The following is a 23322-nucleotide window of genomic DNA, read 5'->3' as shown; positions in this document are numbered from 1 at the left end:
TTCATTTGTCATTCAAGTTACTGTTTGCACTGATTAAACATTTATTTATCAAGGTGAGGCAATTGAGAATATATTTTCATTTGTAATGAAGACCTGGCAGCACACAGAAGACTAAATAGAGCAAAATAAAATTACAATTGAAATGAATAAATCATGAATTATTTTTAAATATTTTTTTTTCTTATTATGATTTGAATGGATTAAAGGATTAAAATTACAATATAGGGTGTCTTGATGCTAATGTGCCACTGGGAGGCAGCAAAATTAACGTTTTCCCTTGCTGTTTTGTTTTTGAGTGTTTCTTACTGAGAGGGGATGCTGGGTGAGCCAGAACGATGGAAGTGGATGTTCTGCCACTTGCCATCACGGCGGTGCCACACACGGGTTTCCTCAGACTGCATGGTGCGTGGCATGCCGCTGCCGTCCATGTACTGGGTCAGGCGAATGTAGGCGATGCACGCCGCGTTCTCCCCGATCAGATGAACGTGTGGGTTTAAGAGAATGGTGTGCACTGGCTTGTTCCCTTTAGACAGGGCTGAAAATCGAACAGTGAGAACAAATGTCAAGTGGCGACACATTACGGAAACTGCTAAACAAAAGCAAATTGATTGATCAATAGTTCAATCAGCAAGCCTCATCTCAAATGCAGTTGTGATTATTGAGAAAACACCGGTTGCCAGCTTGATGTGGGAAAATGAAGAACTCTATTCAGTATTATGTTGACGTTGGCTTGTCAAGCCATTGAGGTTTCTGGGACATTACCAGTTTATCGGAATTATTTTTACCTCGGCTGCAGACATTTCACCATTTATAGCAACAGTCATTATTCTTCAGGGATTTTGTTCCCAAGATCTTAGCATACCTGCAGGAGCTGTGATCTGATTAGAAGGAATAGTGACAGAGCCAACAATATTCTTTGGGTTTGCAAGATGGGTCAGCTAGTTGGCGCTCCTGATTAAAACTTGCTTACAACATATTTCACTGTTCTGACTTTAATGGTCGGTTTAATTTACATGTTGAGCAAAATGCAGTTTGTCTTCTCGAGACAGCGGCTCGTACCGCTAAAAGGTCATCATCATTTATATCTGCGAGCTCACCATTCTCAAAGTAAAAGCGATGGAAGTCGTGTCCTTCCACCAGATTGCCCAGTGCCTCGGGCTCAAAGGAAGTCAGACCGGGATCACAAATCTTCCTGTTATGGAGAATACAGAAGAATGAGCAAAGGACACTCAACAAATCATGATTGTGCAAGGTCTGAAAAGAAAGAAAAGACTTACGCATAAGCCTCAAAGTCTCCATTGTTGATAGATTCAATCAACTGCTCGGTGACTTTGATAATTTCCTGTTTACGAGCTGCAACAGAAGATCACAAGAAAACAACGACTGCACCAAACTGTTGTGAAATGACTTGAGAGCAGGCAAATACACTCCCAAGTGCATCCGATATCAAATCTGCCTCAGATGATGGTCTATTCGAACATTTATTAGAAATGGAAGGCACTTAAAACATAAAAAAAAAAATACTTTTGTTGTTCTCATATAAATATGAAAGCAGAAAGCCTCCCATGGCTAATAATGACACAGGGGTCTGGAATTGACAATTCCTTTCACCCAACAAAATGAACAAAACTAACTATTTGACTAAGGAACATGTTGAATTACCTTTAGTGTTATTGGTGCAGGCTGGGGAATATTAAAAAGATGACTTATTTCATGCAATAAAAAAAGCATTTATTATAAGGTGGAAAATACTGTATAGATGGTATACATTGACTAGCACAGAATATATAATGTCAGGGAAAGAGGAGTGTAGGGTGTGCCAAAAAGCATATGCATTTTTTCTTCAACCACAACACACAAGAATGAAGCTGGGAAGCAATGCAAGTCATCCAAATCAATTTGGAGAAGAAGAAAAAAAAATCAATGTGGAAGATTGATGAATTGACAAAGATCATAAATCATGAAAGTCGAATCAGATTTTTTCAAAAGGAGGAACATGGTGGCATTTTGAGGCACTTTACATTGCGTGAGCAGTTTTCTTCCAGTAGAAGGCCGGGTGACACAAGAGGAACCGGGTGGCGCATCCTCCCTCCCCATCACATCACAACAGAGGGACTTACTTTGAAATGAGGAGGTGGGAGTCTGCCTTGACTCTGACATCTGTGTGGAACGGCTCTTAGAGCTCAAGATACCGCTCACTAAGCTGCCCAGACGAAGGGCTGAAAGAAGTTGCATGGGGGTTGGGTGGAGAGTGTGCGTGTGTGTGTTTGTGTGAAGAAAACGTAGATAAGGATTATGTGGGAAGAAAAATTATATTCTTGACAAAACAATAAGGACAGACAAAATGTTGCCAAAATATGCAAAACGGAAGTTATTGCATCTGCAAGAAAAGAAAAGAAAGCGAGGAGTGGCATGACAGTTGGAGGAAGGGAAACTCTGCATTTTGCTGCCAAGAGGAAACAAGGTGCAGTTTGCTTTCATTGTTGATTGGTCAAAAGAAAGAATGGAAAGAACATAGTGGAAACATCTGCGTCACCCGCACGGGTGCGGACTGGCTGTGTAGGTGTGAACCACTGACAACTTGTCCTACCTTTAACGTCTTCGTCTTCAATTGTGGTGTTGGCACTCTCGATGGACTCCTTAGCAATAAAAATAGCATTCATTAATAATAACAGTGGACATTCATAAATTGGATTAAAAATGTACACAAAATCTTTGTGTCTGCGTCGATCTATCATGCTAATCTGCAAATCATGACTTTTTGTTGTTGTCTTGTTTTCTGAAAACAGCCCAAAACAAGACAAATGATCTTTTTGAAATCAAGTCTAAAATGTTACCTTGTTTCCATCCACAGGATTGTGGATCACAGTCGTCTGTGGTTCCTAAAAAGAGCATGTGAGACAATGTGTGACTTAATCATCATCACTCTCATCATCAACATACTACAGAATCTTTGTAGCTATTAAAAAAAATAAAAAGATGAAAGAATAGATGAGTTTGGATTTGATGTTGTGCATTGTGTTCTAATAATTACTGTATTTTTATAGTAGTAGTCGTCGTGAGGTTCAAAGATATCTATCTATCTATCTATCTATCTATCTATCTATCCATCTATCTATCTATCCATCTATCCATCTATCCATCTATCCATCTATCCATCTATCCATCTATCCATCTATCCATCTATCCATCTATCCATCTATCTATCTATCTATCTATCTATCTATCTATCTATCTATCTATCTATCTATCCATCCATCCATCCATCTAATCAAAAATGTCTTGGCTTTTGTAGAATCCCTCCCACTGGCCAACTCTGACCTTCTAATCACTAACCCAGATTATACTAGATTACAACATCAGTGCGTGCGTGCGTGCGTGCACGTGTGCGTTTATATTTGAACACAGAAGAGAACATAGAGCAAGAAAGTGATGTCCCAATGTTCATGCGTCATCAACCAAATCACCAACAGGAGCAGAGCACAGAGTCTTAACGTCATGCAGAATGGCGGTCGTGTGACCCAATATGCTTGACCAATCACAGACATAGAACTAAATCATTAGGGAATGCACATCGAGCCAAGGAGGCGACATCCTCACACGCTAACTGGGGACACGCTTAAAGAGCAGCAATCACAGAACATGCCTTCTTGTCATGAATCGCATGCAGACACTGATGACGATTAGTGCTGACATACTGTATATGACCTTGAATTATTACATGCATGTGAATGGAAGGGGAACGACAGTAGAGGCATTCTCTCAGAGTAAAAGTGGTTTTGAGGTAGAGGCTGCCCCTTACTATAGATTTCAAAAATACACCAATCAAATTTGAAGGAGTAAGGAGTAGATTCAATTTCTTAGTGTCCGACATGCATGCTTTTCTCATTCAAATGTTGCACAGCCATAAAAGATATTTCATTCAGGGATAGCCCAAACATGACCGACACATTTTTGCCCCATCTAATGACCCTGGATAATAAAAAGGCTGCAACATGAGCTACAATTGGAAATTCAAATGAGCTCCAATACAAGAACTGTATCAAAATTCATTGGGGTGCATTTACAGAGATGATAATCCTTCATCTGTTCATTTAACAACATTTCATGATAGATGTGTCGCATCATAATAAGACGGTAGGTTGTAGGAAAATCATAGCGGCGCAACAATTAATCGATTAATCGACAACTAATCGATAATAAGAAATAATTATTTTAAAATCAGTTAATAGTTCAGAGACCTACAGTTGTGCAAATTGTCAGAACTTCACTGCCTTGACATGAAATATTCTCAGATTTCTTTCGTCCCTATGAAAGTAGACTGATTATTGATTTTTGTTCAATTAGAATAAAACCATTTACAAACAACTGATTAAGTTTGGCAAACAATGATCGATTTCTTTGTTACCGATCGAACCAGTAAAATAATCATGTTTTTGCATTTTCGGAGCTGTCAAACAGAAAAAAAATCCTATTTTTGGATGAAGTGTTACAAATTAAAACATACATTTAAAAATCGGATTTATCCATTAATAGACTAAATTAAATAATTCAATAATCATCTAGATTCTCATATGTAGTCACTTTATTCTCATAACATTGGTACTTTAACATTTCCATAATATTATAGAAACACTCACTTTGTTCATAATTTTACTGTTTTGTTTTTTTTTTAGATATAAATGTGTTTGACAATTACCTAATGGCAGCAACACCTCCTTGTTTAAAACATCACAGTTCGAAACCACACTCCATCTATTGTTAGATAACGAGCACTTCATTCAATCTTTGATTATCCATTTTAGATGTAGCCCATGTATTGAGTCTCATTAAAAGATGCAAGTACACCTAATGACAGGACATATAATGTATACTGTGTGTTAAGTGAAATGGTCACAAGGAAGTTTGAGATCCAACATAAAAAAATGACGCGAGACAAAGGTGAACTCATCCACACTCAGGAATGAGAAAAGTTGACTGTTTATGAAATGCACACATTAGTGGATGAAAGTGCGAGTGCGGGTGAGTGTGAATACCAGTGCAGGGGCGGGGCCAGTGTCTTTAGGACTGGTCGCTGTGTTTGCTTTGTTGTTTACCTGCAAGGGGGGCAGTGTAAAGGGAATATGACACTCATACACACGCACACAAACACGCCTGTGCACATTCACACATACAACCTGAGCACATGATTGGGCTAACTAATGAATCTTAAAATTTGTCATGAAAATATCCAACATTGTCATCGTGGTTATAGAGTTTTGTGTATCTGCATACAAAAAAAAAAACAATCCTAGGTGGCTTCTACGATGAAATATCATAGCTATAAATTACAACCCATCTTGGGCAAGAAAAAAAAAATGATACTTGATGTTCTATTAAAAAAACTAAAAGTAAAGAAATGATTTCAATCTGCATCAAAAATATTTCTATGGACACAAAGCCATCTCTGATTATAATTCGCAGTTGACTTTTTTTTTTACACATTTATGATGGTTGAACATGTGTAGGGTTATCTAAAAAAATCCATGTACTGTAACAAAAATCTTAAAATGGCAACATTTTGACTCTCAAAAGGATGTATCAATTTCCCATTCATTTGTGAGGGAAAAAGTTTTTAGAAATCAGAACAAAGCCCAGATCAACCTGTGTCTCCTATTGGGAAAGAATGACGAAGAATAATCTGTACTGTACTTTAAATATGTCGACTTGTGAGTGATTACATGATACGCATCCTCTGGTGGAAGACCTTTTTTCTCCGTGCTTCTTTTACTTTTGTCTGAGGATTAGTTTAATTTTGCTGTAATGGGATGAGGTCACATGGATGATGGATTACCTCCCATCGTAATGGACATTGCGGCATGATAATATTGTCATCTAGAGTGCGACCAGGAGAAGAAAAGAAAGGGATGATCCTACAAGAAATGTACCTCAGCCAATGTTGTCTGCGTCACCACTGTGAGATCAAGCAAATAAATAACGGTCGCCCGCCGCCTGGCGTGACTTTCCCTGAATGATGATGTCGCTAAGTGCACAATGCATAATAATTATCTTTGATGCTCCTCAGACACCAAACGTTCCATCAGAATTATGCATCAAACAAAGCTTCCACTTCACTTTATGTATTACCCACTCACCTTAACGCCGTCTGTCTTTTTATTCAGCAAACTCTTGGCTGCTGTGGGTGAAAAACACAGAAAACAAACTTCAGCGCAAAAGTAACAATACGACAATGTGGAGCGTCAGGATTTACTAACATGCAGCAAGCATATCAGTATATTGCGGTGTGATACAAAATCAACTGCAAAATCTCAAATCCAAGCAGCATTTGCTTCTGATGCGGTTATTTTCTTTCCAGGTATTAACTCACATGGTTGTATAGTTGATTGGGTGTATTTAGCAAGTGATGAGTTCCAAGGCTCCCGCAGGAGTGATAAGTTGGTGATTTGCACTCACATTAGCATGCTCTTATTCTCGACAGTGACATTTGTCAGAGCTGGAAGAGCGTCTTAAAAGTGCATGCTATATTCGGCTAAAGATTTTCCTTTAATCACATACAGTATAGCCTTTTTGCAAAGCGTGCAGTGCCTTAACCAGTCAATCATTTTGTCTCCATGCATACTCTAAGGGATTGTCTGTTAGGATTGAGGTGGGGGGGTGGGGGGGGGGGGGGGAGTAGTACCGGTAACGTAACAAATTGATCAGGCCCATTCCTGCTTCCCAAAAATTCTTACCTCAAATGGAAATCACAATCCAAACAAAAGCAAAGAAATTTGAAAAAAAAAAAAAAGGAAGAAAATGATGAATTAAAAGTGACACAAATGCTTTGACACTTTAAAGTAGACTAAAGAGAGAAATTATGCAAGCAAAAGACAGAAAGACAGAAAAAACTGTGAAATGTCATGAAAAAACAGGAACAGGTTACAGCACAGATGGAGTAGAGCTTAAGTCGAGATGATAAAGAAAACTAACTATTTATGTATGGCATCTTGATCAAGATCATCTTAGTACATAAACAAAAAAACAGATCGAGGGCCTTCCAAATGAGGTTTTGAACTTATTAGTTCAAAGGCTTTGATCGAATTTCGATCAGACAGATAGAACATCAACAAAGTAAATCTGAATTTGCTGACACTTGGACTATGGTGAAATTAGTACGAGTGGGCTGAATTTAGCATAATAGCACGAAATCTATCAACACATGGTACAATTACAATAAACTATTTAACATACAATATGGCCTGTAAAATAATCTGATGATCTCAGTGGTTGGAAATCACTGATATAGACTATTGAAGGAGGCAATGACCAAGGTGCTTTACTATATATTATTTGACTTTCTATCTAGGCCTTGAACAGCACACTGAAGGAGACATACCTGAGAAGTTTCTTGTGACCAGCAAAGTGGTCAGAATGGCCCCCTGCAGTGACAAGAAGGGAAAGAAAGGGCAGGCGATGATAACGGTAGGAAGGGAGAAGAGGATAGGATGGCTGATTAGAAGGTTACAGCAAGAAAAAGGAGTGTTGCACTGTGAGGGTTGCAGAAAGTGAGTCATTATACTTTTATGATATGTGAGAGGCATCTTGAGGGTCAAAGACATAGAGATAGCAGTCAAAGATGGCTACAGCATGGCAGAAATAGAAAGAACCCGTCTCGCCAGATGTTTCACCTTGAGTTTCCTCCTGGCGTTGAATTTTTTCAGGCACTCCACAGTCTCCTGCCTGTGCATCATGGAAGCTACAGTGGATCGTTGCTACAGGAGGAGGAAAATTGGAGAATGATGAGGGCAAAGCAAACCGTCGAAGCTACGCCTATGCGAATGTGACACATACGCAGATCCAGGGATGTTTGAGGGCCTCTGAGGCAGTGATGCGTTTACTGGGGTTGATGGTTAGCATCTTGTTGATCAGATCTTTGGCCTCAGGAGTTACGGTGTCCCACTCGGGAGATGGGAACTGTCAGACGATATCAAAGACACAAACATGGACTACACTGGTAAAGATAATTCAATCAAACATGTTCAGAAATGTATCTCAATAACATTTATCAATGCCACAATGTACAGAGAAAGATGACATGTTTTCAACCACAATGTGGCAACAATATACATTTCCTACCAAGTAGTCTAGCTGGATGTGTATCTGCTTAAGAGTGTATAATTGCACTTACATCATAGGCCCCAGCCTTGATTTGTTGATAAAGGCGGTGCTGGTCTTCATCCCAGAATGGAGGGTAGCCCACCAGCAGAATGTACAAAATCACTCCTGGGGTGGTGTGAGAATTGAGGTTTAATACACAAAGAGCACATAAATGACTGCCCGACGACATTAGACAGATGCAATAAAGCTCTGGAGGTCTGTGTTTGCGTATTATGTTCATATTGTAGACTTAAAAATGACTGAGGCTTGCTTCAATTTATACAAACAGCAATTTATTTACCGCAGGCCCACATATCCACTGGTTTCCCATATGGATCTTTCCTCAAAACCTCAGGAGACAAGTACCCTGGGGTACCAGCAAAGCCTGGAGAAGTGAAATAAAGTAATGGCAGAGATATGAAGAATGATCTACTGAAACTGTGACAAAGCAACAAATGAGTCAGTTTGGAGAACTGATTTGCGAATACTCACCAAACCATGCCTGCTGGTCCCCCTGCACCTCGATAGCCAGCCCAAAGTCAGCTAACTTGACAGCCGCCCCCTTCAGCTTACTGGCCAATAGAAGGTTCTCAGGCTGCAGGGGGGCGGAGTCAAACAGGTTAGAGGTGAGAGGTCACACACCCTAGCAAGTGGCCCCAAGACACAGATCTAAAACCAGATCAGTCCAACCAAATCCTAAACGTAAGTATTAGGGGTAAAATAACTCAAATGGTCTTAAACCGGTGCCTTGGGTGACTCCCTTGCTGCCACTTATTCTGTTCAGGGTTGTGATGAACTGAAGCCTGAAGGCGAAAGGGGGACTACACCCTGTACTGAACACAGACAAATCACAGGGCTATTGTGAATGGTACACTGACCAGGAACTAAGCATATCCCAGCTTCAAATTTGGTCATTCCTTTTCCCGTGAAGCGCAATGCCAGGTTCGCACCAATTTATCTGCATTTCCACTCTCAAAACCTTTGAACCATACCAAAATCTGTACGTTCTGTAATGTTCGTGATGGGAATGGTCACTTGAGTAATAGGAGCGACACAAAACTCAACTGTGTTATGAGAATTATTTGTCGGGTGACACTGTGACACAGTTATAACACGATTTATATTGCCATCCCACAGTTGGTGAGCGGGATCAGTGTTTACCACATTAAGCTGAACTGAACTTTACCTCTTCACAGAACAGATACAGATGCAGAAAAGGTCTTTTTCAACCTTAGGCCATTTTAAACAGCATTGTGTCATGAATTATACATTTTCTAACATTTACAGACACCCTAAGAAACTGACAGGACAGACTTGGGACTCAAAAGGACAAATGGACATGCCTACTATATAATATGCCAAATTAAAAAGCATCTGAAATCTTCAAGTGCAAATAGGCGGATGATAACGGCCGTTCGGCATCATTCTGTTTCCTGTCGCACATGTTCAGAACTTGCTAGAATATATTCACGAGTGCTTTCTGGCTGCCTCTTTCCTTCACATACAACCACCCCGCAGGAGGTTTTAAGCATGCAGACGAGCGTTGGAATATTCATGACCAAGGAAAATCATTCAAATCACAGCATGGCTTTTACATAATTATGCAAATGGGGTCCTGATTTGTGATTGCGCCTGTTCCTGTCACTCCAGCGCTGCTATTTAGACAAAGAAATGCGATAAATTGTAATTCAATTATATTATTATTTATCTTGACAAGAATATGTCTTGAGCCAAGAGTGACCAATCAAGAAACAAATAGCAAATGGCTGAATTCTTGTGAATAAATGTGGGAAAAATATCTTTCTTCAATTATTTAACTGGGAGTACAGTAGTGCACGTTTTCTTTCGAGTTACTCCGGCTTCCACGCACATTCCCAAAAATTTTAAGCAATGGGAAGTAAACACGATAGATTGTCCGTATTTGTGAACGCGAGTGTTTGTATGTGCCATGTGATTGGGTGTCCAGTCCGGGGTGTAGCCTGCCTCTGGCTCAAAGTCAACTGGAATAGGCTCCAACTCGTGAGCAATCGTATCGAGGATGTGCGAAATCGGAAATGAATGGCTGAATGGATGGAAATACATGAAATAAGTTAACAATGAGAAGGACAGAGAAATAAAATAAAAAAAAGTCACGTGCTATTTTTCACATTGAATCCTCTGGTTAAATAAATAAAATGATTAAAGTTGAAATAAATAAACTAAAGAGGGGATCTTTGTGTGATCGAGTCTGTTTAAATTAAGATGAAGATTATTTTTTGCAGCCAGTGTACTGAAGATATACACTGCATTAGATATCAACATAATCTAATAAGAAAAAAACTTGAGTTGCCTTGTAAATACCTTTCAAGTAAATACTCATATTAAAACAATAAACATAAAAACACAGCAAGCATCTGTCTTCAAAGTCAACATTCTTTGGTAGCGCGCCTGTCCTGGATCTCATTCGACTGTACATCAGCAGCAAAGTGGCAATGTCACACAATACAGTACCTCTTAAAGTTGTTCCGCCCCTACTGTCTCTTTCAATATAAATGTCTGTTACAGACGGTGGAGACAGTAACCAAGGACGAAAGGGGAGGGGACATACGAACCTTCAAATCCCGGTGGACGATCCCATTAACATGGCAGTGATGGACACTCTCCAGAATCTGTTGGATGCAGTGGCTGAGGGCAGAAGGAGACGGGGAATAAGCATATGTTATATAATAATACACTACTGTATGTAGTATGGCAAGGACAGGATGAGGAGAGAGGAGGCGAGGAAACAAGCCCAAAGCAATTCATCATCTCCTCTTCATCAGACATTTATGTATGATATTGTAGACAAACCAAAAGCTACGACGCAAGAACACTCTTATCCCGTGCTTCATTCTCCCATCCGGTCCCGGGAGAAATAGCTGGCACGGTGAAGTAGGCAGTGTATGATTAATACCGTTGGCTATACGTCGTTAATCACCTTTATAAATAGCTCTCCGACATGCCTCCGAGGAGAGGCAGCTGCATCACACCTAAGAGACGACCATACGTGATACACAAAGACCCGCACGCAGTTGGCAACCCCCCGATACGTACGGGGGCCTGAGAAGAATGTGTGTAGTACCTGGCGTCGGCCTCACTGTAGTACTCGCGGGCCACGATGTCCTCAAAGAGCTCACCCCCCGTCACGCTGATGGACACGAAATAACATGTTTATTTTAGGTTATGTTTTAAGTTTCCGAAAGAATTTATCATTTGAATATCTAAAAACAACACCATGGTTTTATTATAACAGACTCGTGTTTAGGTGTGACAAATGGCCGACTTACAGATCAAACACCAAATAGTGGAAGCCCTCCTCTGATATGCTGTCATGGAGGCGCACTGTGGAATAGGCGTAAACAAAGAAGTGTAATTCATAGACGGGAACTTTTTTTTAAAAAAAGCATCGGTCTCACGTCAAGGTTCTTGGTTCTCTTTTAGTACATATCAAAACAGAATGAAAAAATCATTAGTCACCATAAAAAAATGATTGGATAAATGACATAAATATATATATTTGGTCATATGACGTGACAGAAAGAGCGGAAAAAGAGGGGGCGTTAGGTTCATGAGGTTTCATAAGGAAGAAAAGATTTGATGTCTCTTTAATGACTCAGCTGAGAAACTGCGCACATAAATCATCATTAGGTACCACGTGTGCACACATAGACGCATGTGTGTGGGGTTTTTTTTTTTTTCCTCACATGCTCACTGCGCAGAATAGAATAACCACAACTGGGAATCACCCCAACGTTTATGTATTCAGAGAGGCGGCAATCACGGCTCACCGATGTTGGGGTGCTTTAGTAAACGGCAGATCCTCGCTTCTCTTTCCAGCTTTTGATGATCTGAAAGAGAAACACAAGCGACACAAACAGAAAAACACAGAGTTATTTTTAGTGCAGTGATTGGCTTCCCGAATCATCTGAGGTGGCGTCGGCTGCATTGTTGTCACAGCGAGAGTCTCTGCATTGTTGCGTGCGTGTGCGTGTGCGGCCTTGTGGAGCTCTTCTCTTGTCAGAACTGAAGTGTTGGACAAAATAACGTGACCTGACACGTTCTTGGAAAAGGGCCTTTAACAGACAGCACCGCAGTGTGCACATCAACCTTCACTACTGTCATGACTTCAAGTGAGCTGTTACTGACTGCTCTCTCTTGAGCAACAAGTTTATGAATTGATTCATAATGTTTGCCATTTATTATTAGGTATTGTTAGGACGGACTATTCATCTGAGTAAAAATAAGTGGACAGGATAGATTGCTAAATCTCAACCCAAATACTGTATAAAGCGAGTACATTATTGTCACATTCTTAAAAAAATGGCCTAAGTCATATTTTGACAAAAAAAATAATGATAATAATGATGATGATAATAATAATTGCCTTAAACATATCCCGTGATGCTGGCTACCTCTACTAAAAGATAAACAGATCATTTAATTATATACGACTGAAAACAAATACAGATAAATAAATAAATAAATGCATAAATTATTATTTCATGCACTTGTGTATTACAATGCATGATAAAAATCAAGCTGTGTCGGTAGTGTGCACGCGTTATTTTAATGAAGGCTTAATTTCTGATCCGGCTCTTGGATTGGGTGTGTAGTTACAGCGTAGCCATTGAAATTGTGAGTGTACTTTGCTGGAAAACTAAATCTGCTGATTCCCATTTGGAACAAACGATTGGAAGGGGCTGTGGTTAAACTGAGTGATGAAGCACGGTGTTGAGGCGACCCACTTCACAGCTTCGCCTCGGGACACTGCTAGCAAGAGAAAGAGGGAGGGAAAGTGAAAAAGAGCAGAGGGTTCTACTTTCTTTCTCGTTTTTTAAAAAAAATAAAATAGGACGCCTATTTTTTTTACTCCTTCCTCTGCTCTTGCTATTTTTTTTTAATGAGTTCAGCTCAGAATACTAGCTGACTTCTTGGCATCATTAGTGTTTGTTTATGTGGCGCATCTTCCCAGAGCAGCATGCAAAATTGAGAATGTAGCTTATTTACAGTAAACTTGGGCGACAGGGTGAAATATATTTGTCACACAGAAAGGGAAAAAAAATTGCAGAGAAATGCAGAGAATATTGCAGTTAAAACCACCGTCAAAACAAGAATGCATTCCTCCCTGAGCCATGGACGAGGAAGCGGATTTGTGCCAGCTGCTATGTTAATCTTGCTTTCATTATGCTTCCTATCATTTCAATATGAACGAGTTATTCCTCTAATTAAAGAAGCTGTAAGTGTTTCACTCAACATATGTGCCGTACAAATTTCTTTTATTGCCGCCATTTCTTTTATTGCATACGGTGACATTTTGACATATGTTGGCTTCCACATGAAAGGAAATTAGAGAGGATAGAATGATTAACTTTCAAGGACCTGCTTGATGCTGTTTTGTCATTGAGAACATTGGGAATGAGATGTTGTTTGGGATGTTGCATCAGCCCAGAAGACAAACGCAGGCGGGCTAAAGAGATGTCCCGGCAGGCGACGAGGGCTGCTCAGTCATCACATCAGTGGATGATTAGTGGAACCCTTTAAGCAAGGTCACTGAGGAATTTCTCCATCACAGCCTCAAGTCTTTCCATGTACCCTAATGGAAATGACACTAAATCTACAATTGTAAATCCCTTTGTATTGCATCCATTCATTTTCTCTTAAACTCCTCATTAATATTGTGGGGGAGCTAGAATATATCCAGCTGTCGTTGGGGCACACAATGGACTGGTGGACGAGACAGTCGAGAATCAAATAGAATATACTTTCAAGGTAAACGTTAATGGATCACTATGAATGTGCATTGGTCAGACACTAAATGGCTTTTTAATCATGTGAAGCACATTGAGTTACCTTATGTATAAAAATTTGCTATGTAAAAAAAGCTTCCTCGCTTTGCTTAAATAAGTTAAAATAATGAATTCTACTAATATCATTTCAGTGTGCAGTAAAGTATGCACAAACACTGCACAAAACTGAAACAAAACAAGAGCGCTGATGCGAGTCTTAACACAACCTGAGAAGTTATGTGAGGACAATGTGAGCAACTTATTCTAAATTAGTCTAACATTAGCATGACATTAGTTGTTTTTTGGAGAAGGATAAATTATTACATAATATGTTGCTGAAAAAAAAAAACAGGCACACACGCCATTAAGTGTATGCACAGTTCTGTCCAAAATGTAGATTTCATTTTCTTTTTAATGTCACTAACTTATATTGTGTAAATTGTCCACATTTAGTTATCAACAGTACCAATTCAAGGCAACATGAAAAATATATCAAATGCAGACGGTCTTGCATTCACATTTGTAATCACTTCCTGAAATATAGTGTAAATATAGAAAAAAGGAAATTCTGGCATGTTTGTCACATATTGAAACTTCCATAATCCATTCTATCACTTTCTGCCTTCACTTTTTTTTTCTTTTCTTTTGCTTTCAATCGTCCACAGGTAGTCCAACCCTCAGCCTGCTGGACATCTGTTGTCTAGCAACTCCACGTCCAATCAGAGCTGGCAGGCTTCTCCTCTCCTCTCTCTGCAGTGGAACCAGCCTTGCATGCAAATGGCCGACAGAGTTTGCTCAAAACTATCAAATTCTACACAAGTGAAGAGAGAATCCCAAAACAAGAGCTTATAATCGATAAAACGCATTCATCTTTAACTGCAACAACTTGTGCAAAATTCTGATGACAGTAAACAGTGCAAAATAGTAGTTATAAATGTCTGGAGCATATAGTTATAAATGCATACAAGAAACTCAATAGAAATTGAGCTCTTCTAAATAAATCTAGGTCATTTATGCAAATTACGTCTCAACAACCAAATCCACAAATTGAAATCGATTCTTGCATCCGCCAACCTCACTGCAGCAGTGTGTCAAGCTGCAGGTGTGTGCGTGTGCGCGCATGATCTTTGCCATTGCAAGGTTTTATAGTACTTTGACTTCCTGGGAGTCCTTTGTGACCATATTTAGTGAGAAAAAACACAAGTTGACGTGACGTGTCAGCAAGAGAAAATCCAGCAGGAGACAAAAACGCAAAGTGACGCACAGAAAAACACCTGGCAGAGGGAAGTACAGACTAATGAGTCGGGGGCTTTTGAAAATTTCAAAAAAATAATAAATGCATGACACAGCAAACATAACAAGCTGGTTTCAATTGATAAACAATTTCATAATTTGTCGAAAACTAAGCTAACGTCAACCTCCCTTCCCAAAAAGCATGCAACCCACACAAATGGGGAAGTGCTTTCATTTAATTTAATGAAGTGTTTAAATGAAAACGATGTTGTGTGGTAACTGCGACATCCTCTGCCTGCCAGCAACTAAATAGTCCTCCTCCATATGGTTGCATCCTAGCCCCGCAGAAGCCGGCGGTTCTAATGAAACCCCGAGGGACAATGAAAAGCTGTCACTCTCCTCTAGCTCCCAATAGAGGAGGAATTATGAGACTGATTACTCCCTTGCTTTCTCTTCGGAGAAACCAAATGTGGCTGGTGTCAGAGATAAAACTGTCCCCAGAGGACCATTGGGAGCCTGGTAATGTACAGTACATATGCATCAGAGGCACACATAAAACACACAACTGGATGAATGGTAAAAATAGTGCAAGCCCCACCGAGACTTTCACGGGACAAATACTACAAATGAAACACTCCATAAATCAAAGCAACACAATGCTTACCCGCTACACTTTTCAAATCGAATGAGATGTAATGCAAGTGTATATCAATTACAAAATGGAAACAGGGCCAATCAAAACTGAGATATGATTCAATCGAATTGTGCAGGTGCACCCATGTTTTGGCTCTTGTAAGTTGTCTTCACAAGCTTATTCTGAGATGGTAATTGACCACCCATCCGTCATTTGCCTTCTACGGGGACCCACTTTGAGCGAGGTGAGAGTGCTATTCATTGCATCGTCATATCTATGTCCTCAGTCTATTAATACTTGATCACTCTGGACTGTTGTGAATGCCGCCGCTACTAAACACTCAGCGAGGGCGACCGGACGGAAGATTTTAAAAAGTACGAAACTACGACAGGCAGAGGAAAATCAGAAGGTGGAGAGAGCATTGCTTAGAGCAAAGGTTCAATCAAACAGGCCAAACACATAGAGGTTGAAATTTTTCTTTCATTTCTATCTGTAGATTTTTTTATTTACACCCTGACGTTTATTTTCAAAGACAAGAGTTTTTGATGTGTGCGATAGTTAAAGCACAGGTAAAAAATACTGGTTTTGTTTCAAGTCTCCTCCTACGGATGTGAGACCAGCCAAAAAATCACATGCCCAAGTATGTACGAGCACTCTGCACAACTATGCATGGTAACATTTGCACAGATAAGATAAGTCTTACCAAATTGAGATGTGTTCTGGCTGCTCCATCAAACAATAAAACACTAAAGCACGGACTCTGCAATTGTCAAGGACTCCTATAAAGTCCACTGTGATTTGAATGTTAGTTTCATTTTAGCCGTGTTTGGTGTCCTCTATTTTTTTGCTCTTAATTTGTTGGATTTATTTCGTGTATTGATTTAGTTTGTTCGATAGCAAACAACTTGGGGTCTAGAAATTGCTTAACTGAACCATGTGCAATAATGCACAAAAAGCGAATGTTCTCCTTTCAATTTGTGATTCAGTCTCACAGTTGCACACTTGAAATCCAGCTGGCCGGACAAGTAAGCAGTGTGTGTGCGTTTGTGTGTGTGAACGAGAAAGAGAGAGAGAGAGAGAGAGAGAGAGAGAGAGAGAGAGAGAGAGAGAGAGAGAGAGAGAGAGAGAGAGAGAGAGAGAGAGAGAGAGAGAGAGAGAGAGAGGGAGGAGAAAAATCAACATATATTTTTAGCTTCAAGTACGCTGTGAGTCATTTGAGCCCCCAATCTCTCCCCACTTTCTCTCCCCCACCCATCACTTCTGTCTCTCCTCTTCCTTTTTCTCCCTTTTTTATTCCAAAGGCACAGTCGCAAAGTGACGTGTAAGATGACAAGACAGAGGAGAAAAAGAAGAAGCAGTAGAACCAATTTTTATGTGACATTTGTACAATTGAGGCTGGGGTATTCAGGCCATTTCTATGACTCCTCAACATCACTCAAATAAATAAGCAGTGGTTGAATCGAGAAAATATTCGTTATTAATGGGAGACTTTCACGACAACTGTAACGGTGGTTGGGTTCCTCCATTTGATGTCTTTCTCTTTCAAATTGCTAAATCCCTTGTCATTAGCAGTGTATCTCCCACAATGCTTTGTAACATTGACACGTGAGTAAGGCAAATGTGAAAATGTCTTTATCGCCTGGACAGACAGCTGAGACATGCGGAGAGGGTCACATAGCCACGGAGTGAAGTCAGCGCACAGACACACAAACAAGGACACTCATATATATCGTAAATAAACATAAACAGACGAGGCACTGCAAACGCACGCACGGGACGAGCCCCATCCTGCCCATCGAGAGCAAATACGAAGTGACAAAAGCTGGCAGACGGCGATGCAGTGACTGATGCGTGCATAAGAGAGAGAGCGCAGATATGCTGTGAGGAATATAACGTAATGTTCAAATTCTCCCCTTATTCCTCCCTAGCCTTTGCTTCTTTTCTTTTTTACGGTTTCTGCTCACGCATTGACTCATCTGCTGCTTTTCATGGAATGCAACATAATCAGGATTGCAGATTGAAAGACACGTGCATGCAAAAAACCCCAACCACAATACACACACTGCACACTGCAGATTTCCTGCAACCAATCCCACACTAAACCTCTTTCAATTTTTTATCTTTGCACACAAAAAATGCTTGGGCACGCGCACACCAACACACTGGGGTAATGGGTCAGGGTAGGTGGGGGTGGGCCGTGATCCTGCCAGAGAGAAGGGAATCGGTAATGCAACTCCGGGGCTTATCGCGGAAAGAGGGTAAAACCATATCTGACACGCTAGCATGTCAGCTATGTATACACAAATGGAGGGGGGGGGGGGGGGGCGGAGCTATAGTGTGTGTATGCGAGTGTGAGCTGAATGCATATGCAGTGAGGTATCCCTTTGCGGTTATTTTTAAATCTTTCCCAGCATGCATGTGGAGGATCGCTGATCCCGCTGCAAAGGTGTCTATTACCAACGGAGCACTCCGGGATCACATGAGCGAGCGAAAGAGCAAATTGTTGCGAAAAGAAAGAGGCGGAGTCAGAGAGGACGTTTGATACATGGTGTGACAAGGGGATGAAGACAGGAATAGATGGTGACATGTTCGTCTTGGAAGGAATATGCAAATCGTACGCCACATATCGAAAGGGGCAAGAGAATAATCTTGATGGTCAAGAAGTTGAAAGATAACAATTGAAATCTGGATCAAATGTGCTGTTTTGACATCACAACACATACGGACATGTCGATCAAATACCACTTTTTACAGATTTTGTTTGCTTCAAGTATCGGCGGCTGGTATCGGCACGCTCAATGCTTAGCCGATTACCTCAAAACAAAGCTGATATCATCCTGGTACTGATACCTCGCCCATCCCTGATTACTATCATAACAAGAGCCATAATGAGAGTTAATTAGTCAAAAATAGATCATTGTAATTCTGTGGAATTGATTGCTGAATAATTGTGACTTGAAGCATTTGATTCAACCGCAACAATTTGGCTGTAAAGGACAAGAAACAGATCAAGAGTGTGAGAAGTCAAGCTAAATAAATCATTCCACTTTAAAATATACCCAGTTAAGTATAAAATCATTTTATTGCCACATTTACAGTAACTTACTTCATTTATACCTCCAAATGACAAAACAAATCGCATCATACTCTCTCGGACTGAGCCGTAACATGATGAATCGAATTGTAATGCCACTGAATCAAACCAAATTGAATCGCTGGACATTAAAACAAACCATTCTTGAATCCTACACACCCCACCCCACGTATCAAATCGTCTTGTAATTGCAAAGCTGCACATTCCAAGTGAACACGTAGGCTATGTGAGCGTGTGGAATTGTGTAAGGATAAGAATATACCCGTACTTCAACGTATGTACCGTATGTTTCCCTAAAGCCTGCAGACAACCAGGCCAGCGGCTACAATTACCGTGACGGACCTGAAAGAACTGGGTCGGCTTTGCGAGAGATCTGCCCCTGGGATGCCAAGACCAGCCAGAGCTCTGAATCGATTCAGAACACACCCACACACACACGCACACTATATTCGCTGCCCTTTTCTGTCCGCCAAGTCATACAAAAAAACATGATCAAGTGAAGAATCATGATGATTTGGTGTCTCCTCCTTCCCACAAACACACTTTCCCCCTCCAAGATCCCAAAGCGCCATCATCCAGAGGCTGCAATATTCACACTTCATGCACTCGTAACTCGGCTGCACATGGGACGTGTTCTCCTGCTCGAGAGCCACTGCGCATGTTTGTTTGTGTCCATAGCCTACCTCTGGCAGAGAGCTTCTTGGTGTTGATGATTTTGGCAGCATACTCTTGACCGGAGGAGATCTTCACGCACCTTCTGACCACGGAAAAGGCTCCCCTGGATAAAATGGTCACAATAATGAGTGATGGTGTACAATAGGAAAAGAAGAAAAATGCAATATTGTGTTCACCACAGACAAATTAATCACCACAATGCAATGACATAATTATTGTAGTATATATATATATATATATATATATATATATATATATATATATATATATATATATATATATATATATATATATATATATATATATATATATATATATATATATATATATATATATATATATATATATATATATATATGTAATATTTGAACAGTATGTATTATATGTTCGTGTGACACTACTTGGCAGTCGTGTAGAAATGCACTGCATTTCATTAAAGGCTTACTCAGCGGTTTTTCTGACACTTTGTTTCGCAACACATGAAGGAAAGAATATGATGCAATGCAAACCACAAACACAACAATCGTTTTGCAAGATGAAATAAAAACATGTCATTAGCTCTGTAAAGAGATTATTGTTTCTCTTGTGTCTCGTGAAAAAGATTATATGATTCATGACAGTGGTAAAATAGTTATATCACTGGACGGTATCTTTTCTAATCCAGTAAGGAAATAAATGGGTAATGTCATTTAAACGCTAATAACGCCAGGAGAGATGGGTAGTTAACTGTAGTATTAGGTTAAACTTGATTTAGTGAGTCTGTCAAAGTTTATGAAGCAGCCCCCTGCTGCCCTGGCGGGAAAAAAATGGGACGGGGGGTCACCTCTGAGTTGGCTGAGTTAAAAATAAATAATTTACAGTCGCATTTCAGCATCGTAAAGATGTGCTTTGCAGGCGTTGCGCAGCTCGTTTCTCGTCAGATACACAACGTCCCGTCGGGGGTAAATTTAGACCATGAGACCAGACAAAGGTGGTTAGTAAATTATTGCGACGAATGCGTGCTGTGGTGATGATTGGGGCACATGTGTGAAGACCTCCAAAAAGTAGGTCAGCTATATTTGAGGGAGATGCATCTCTAAATGCAGCCTTGGACAGGACTGCCTGCCTCAGCTCCTCTCAGCTCTACACACACAAAGCATTTTGCTATTCATCCTTCGTCTCGGTCTGTGCGCTCTCCCCTTCATATCAAATCTTTTCCTCCTCCGCACTTTTTTCTAACCTCTGACCACATAACGTCAGAAGGGGTCATTAGAAACTGGTGGATGAGTTTGTTGGGAGGGATTCTGATAGCGTACACCTCAAGTGAAACCTGCAGTTGTCAATAATGTGAAGTGCAGTCAAACAACAGTGTAGTAGAAAACTTGCATCACATTCAGTCAAATGAGCAGCTTGCCACTAAAGCTTACGTCCATTTTAAAAGGGATTTGGTTAAAAAAATAAAAATAAAATGTCCAAAGCGTGACATGTTACATAACGCCTGTACTTGTCTACCCACGGATCCACTGTCAAGTGCAGTGTCAAGTGCATCTGTGTGCGGCTGAGCTTGGCTTGACAGCAAATGCTTTGGTTTTCAAATGAGGGAAGACAAATGCATACCATGAGGTGTTATGATACTTGGATGAGTATTTACGACTGACAGCTGGCATCACAATATAAAAAAAATGCTGGTTGGAAATGTATTGATTTGCAATAGTTGAATTGAGGTACAAGTGGTGTGTTGAAGGTAATCAGCATTGCAATATTGCCAATTGATCCATACACACAATCCAATAAAATCCAATACAAATTCAGCCTTTATGAGTAAAGACATGAAAATACCACAATACCAACAGAGAGGCATCTGACTATATTTCCCGTGAGGAACATTAAGAATCAATGAATGTACTGAGCATGACCATAATATGATGGTTGAATCTCAATATAATGTTCTGAACTCCTCTTTCAATGCCACTGTCCAACTGAGCAGAATGATCCTATGATTTCTTGCTACCCCATTTCACTGAAAATGAATCAACAGCACCTCTACTGCTTCGAGACAACAAGTGCACTTTACTTTTGTTTCAACACACGATAAATAATTAACCAGTGACACACTATCAACCAAATTATCAATGAACATCTCTCCAATTGGTATTATGTCCACCCTTAAAAGCATATTGCTAAAAACTCAGGCAGGGGCATGGCCGTAAAGAGTTTTCCATAGATATATTTACAAGTATGACTTCACTTCTCTGTTAGCATAGGATCTTATTAGACAAATGTAAATGTCACCAAAATGTACACTGGCTAATTAGCCAATACATGGAATTCCATTGTGAACAGAGGCTACTCTGTCTGATCACATATGAGAACGATAAGATTTTCGCCTTAATGGTGGTTGCGGAGTGGGATTGTTCCACCTGCCTTCACCCACATTGAGTAAGGGGGTGCCGGCCGGGCACGTCAACCAGCGAGTGACCACAAATGCACTTGGAGGTGTTTGCTGTTGTGCACAAAATAATAATTCCATCATGAGGAGGGATTATGTATATTTCTCTCATTTTATGGGTGTGTGACACCAGAGCTGGCCATTCCACACATGCAGACTTGAGTTGGAATCTGGGGGCCGTACTGGCAGTGGCACCATAATGTCACAAAGCAAACACTGGCCACTGTACATGATGAGCTGGTGACGTCAGACGTTTAAGCAAACGACGTAAACAGAGCTTGGAATAAAATGTGGGATTAAATCGGATGGGATGCGACTGAACATCCCTGCATTAAACATGGCAATACACTCCCCCGCATCCAGAACACACACATGGGCGCGCACGCGCAATAACGCACGCACGCACGCAGACACGCGCACACACACCACACGTACGTCCTCATGTTCCATGCACACACGCACAGCCATTCACGCACGCGCTTTGGGGGGGTGAGGGGGGCTCGGAATCTGTGTCCCTAAATCAAGGCGGCCTATTACGTAACATGTTGACATTTTAATACAGCAATGACGTAAGATGATGGTGATGATGATGATGATAATGATGATGATCTTATTAATAATAATGATCATAATAATAGTGATTGCTTACTTCCCCAGCTCCTCAAACAGTTGATATTCGTCGGTAAATCTCGTGCAGATAGTTAACGCCATGGTGGAAGGGGCGCCCAGGGGTGTGTTCGCTCTCTCTGTCAAACCCACCGCACGCAATCGTCCGCGTTTGTCGTCGAAGCTGCCAATGAGCGTTTCATGCACACACGGCGCTCATCTGCAGGAGGTCTGATGATGAAGAGGTGGAGGAGGAGGAAGAGGAGGAATAGGAGGAGGAGGAGTGAGGAGTGAGGAGGATGGTTGGTTGCAGCAAAAATAAAATAAAGAATGAAAGTGCTCCACTTAGAACGAGTGCACTTCCGGTGATATGACTTGTCGCGGTGGTCTTATTCGTCGTCTTGTCCCGGACGCAGCATGTTTTGGCGCATTTCGGTAACAGCGTGTGTGCTGCGAGGCTGGTCTGTTTGAGCGCACCATAGAACCGCACTAGCGCACCTACCCCCGGCTGTGCGCTCAGTCCCGCCCCCCTCGGCCGCAGCACTCTGACCACACACACAAATATCCTTTGAAGCCCAGACGCCTGTGAATTAGATGCATCAAGCAGCATGCATGTTATCTAGGTCATCAAAAAGACAATATCAAAAATGATGCATTCATAACACCACAACAAAGGAAAAGGAGATGAAATAAAATTCATTACAAATGCGGA

The 23322-nt window shown here is 40.7% G+C and overlaps 1 protein-coding gene across 2 annotated transcripts; it reads right to left on the bottom strand.

The window, feature by feature from the left end:
• Nucleotides 1–302: 302 nt before the first annotated feature.
• camk2d2 (calcium/calmodulin-dependent protein kinase (CaM kinase) II delta 2) lies at nt 303–22801 on the bottom strand. Of its 2 annotated transcripts, XM_085911257.1 has the most exons (19): nt 22654–22801; nt 19585–19679; nt 11943–12002; nt 11442–11496; nt 11237–11302; nt 10728–10800; nt 8629–8731; nt 8438–8521; nt 8168–8262; nt 7831–7953; nt 7668–7751; nt 7376–7418; nt 6135–6175; nt 5037–5096; nt 2838–2882; nt 2591–2639; nt 1278–1353; nt 1098–1192; nt 303–535 (listed from the first exon to the last, which is right to left on the bottom strand). In XM_085911257.1, exons 1-19 carry the CDS (start codon nt 22713–22715, stop codon nt 303–305), a joined length of 1542 nt encoding a protein of 513 aa, XP_085767383.1. In that variant the 5' UTR covers nt 22716–22801. The 2 variants fall into 2 exon arrangements, with proteins under 2 accessions (XP_085767383.1, XP_085767384.1); XM_085911258.1 differs by lacking the exon at nt 5037–5096.
• Nucleotides 22802–23322: the final 521 nt, after the last annotated feature.

Source organism: Syngnathus leptorhynchus, chromosome 5 (assembly GCF_054491065.1).
Source record: "Syngnathus leptorhynchus isolate UIUO chromosome 5, UIUO_Slep, whole genome shotgun sequence".
Taxonomy (NCBI): Eukaryota; Metazoa; Chordata; class Actinopteri; order Syngnathiformes; family Syngnathidae; genus Syngnathus; species Syngnathus leptorhynchus.
Note: the sequence above shows the minus strand (reverse complement) of the source record. Positions and strands in the feature narration are given on the sequence as shown.

Coding starts and splice junctions, on each gene's coding strand:
- camk2d2 (XM_085911257.1), bottom strand. CDS start 22,715: ATGGCGTTAACTATCTGCACGAGATTTACCGACGAATATCAACTGTTT. Junction 12,003..19,584: donor CAAGAAGCTCTCTGCCAGAG/GTAGGCTATGGA, acceptor TTTCTCTTTCAG/ATCATCAAAAGCTGGAAAGA. Junction 2,883..5,036: donor CTGGCCCCGCCCCTGCACTG/GTATTCACACTC, acceptor TGCTCTTTTTAG/GAACCACAGACGACTGTGAT.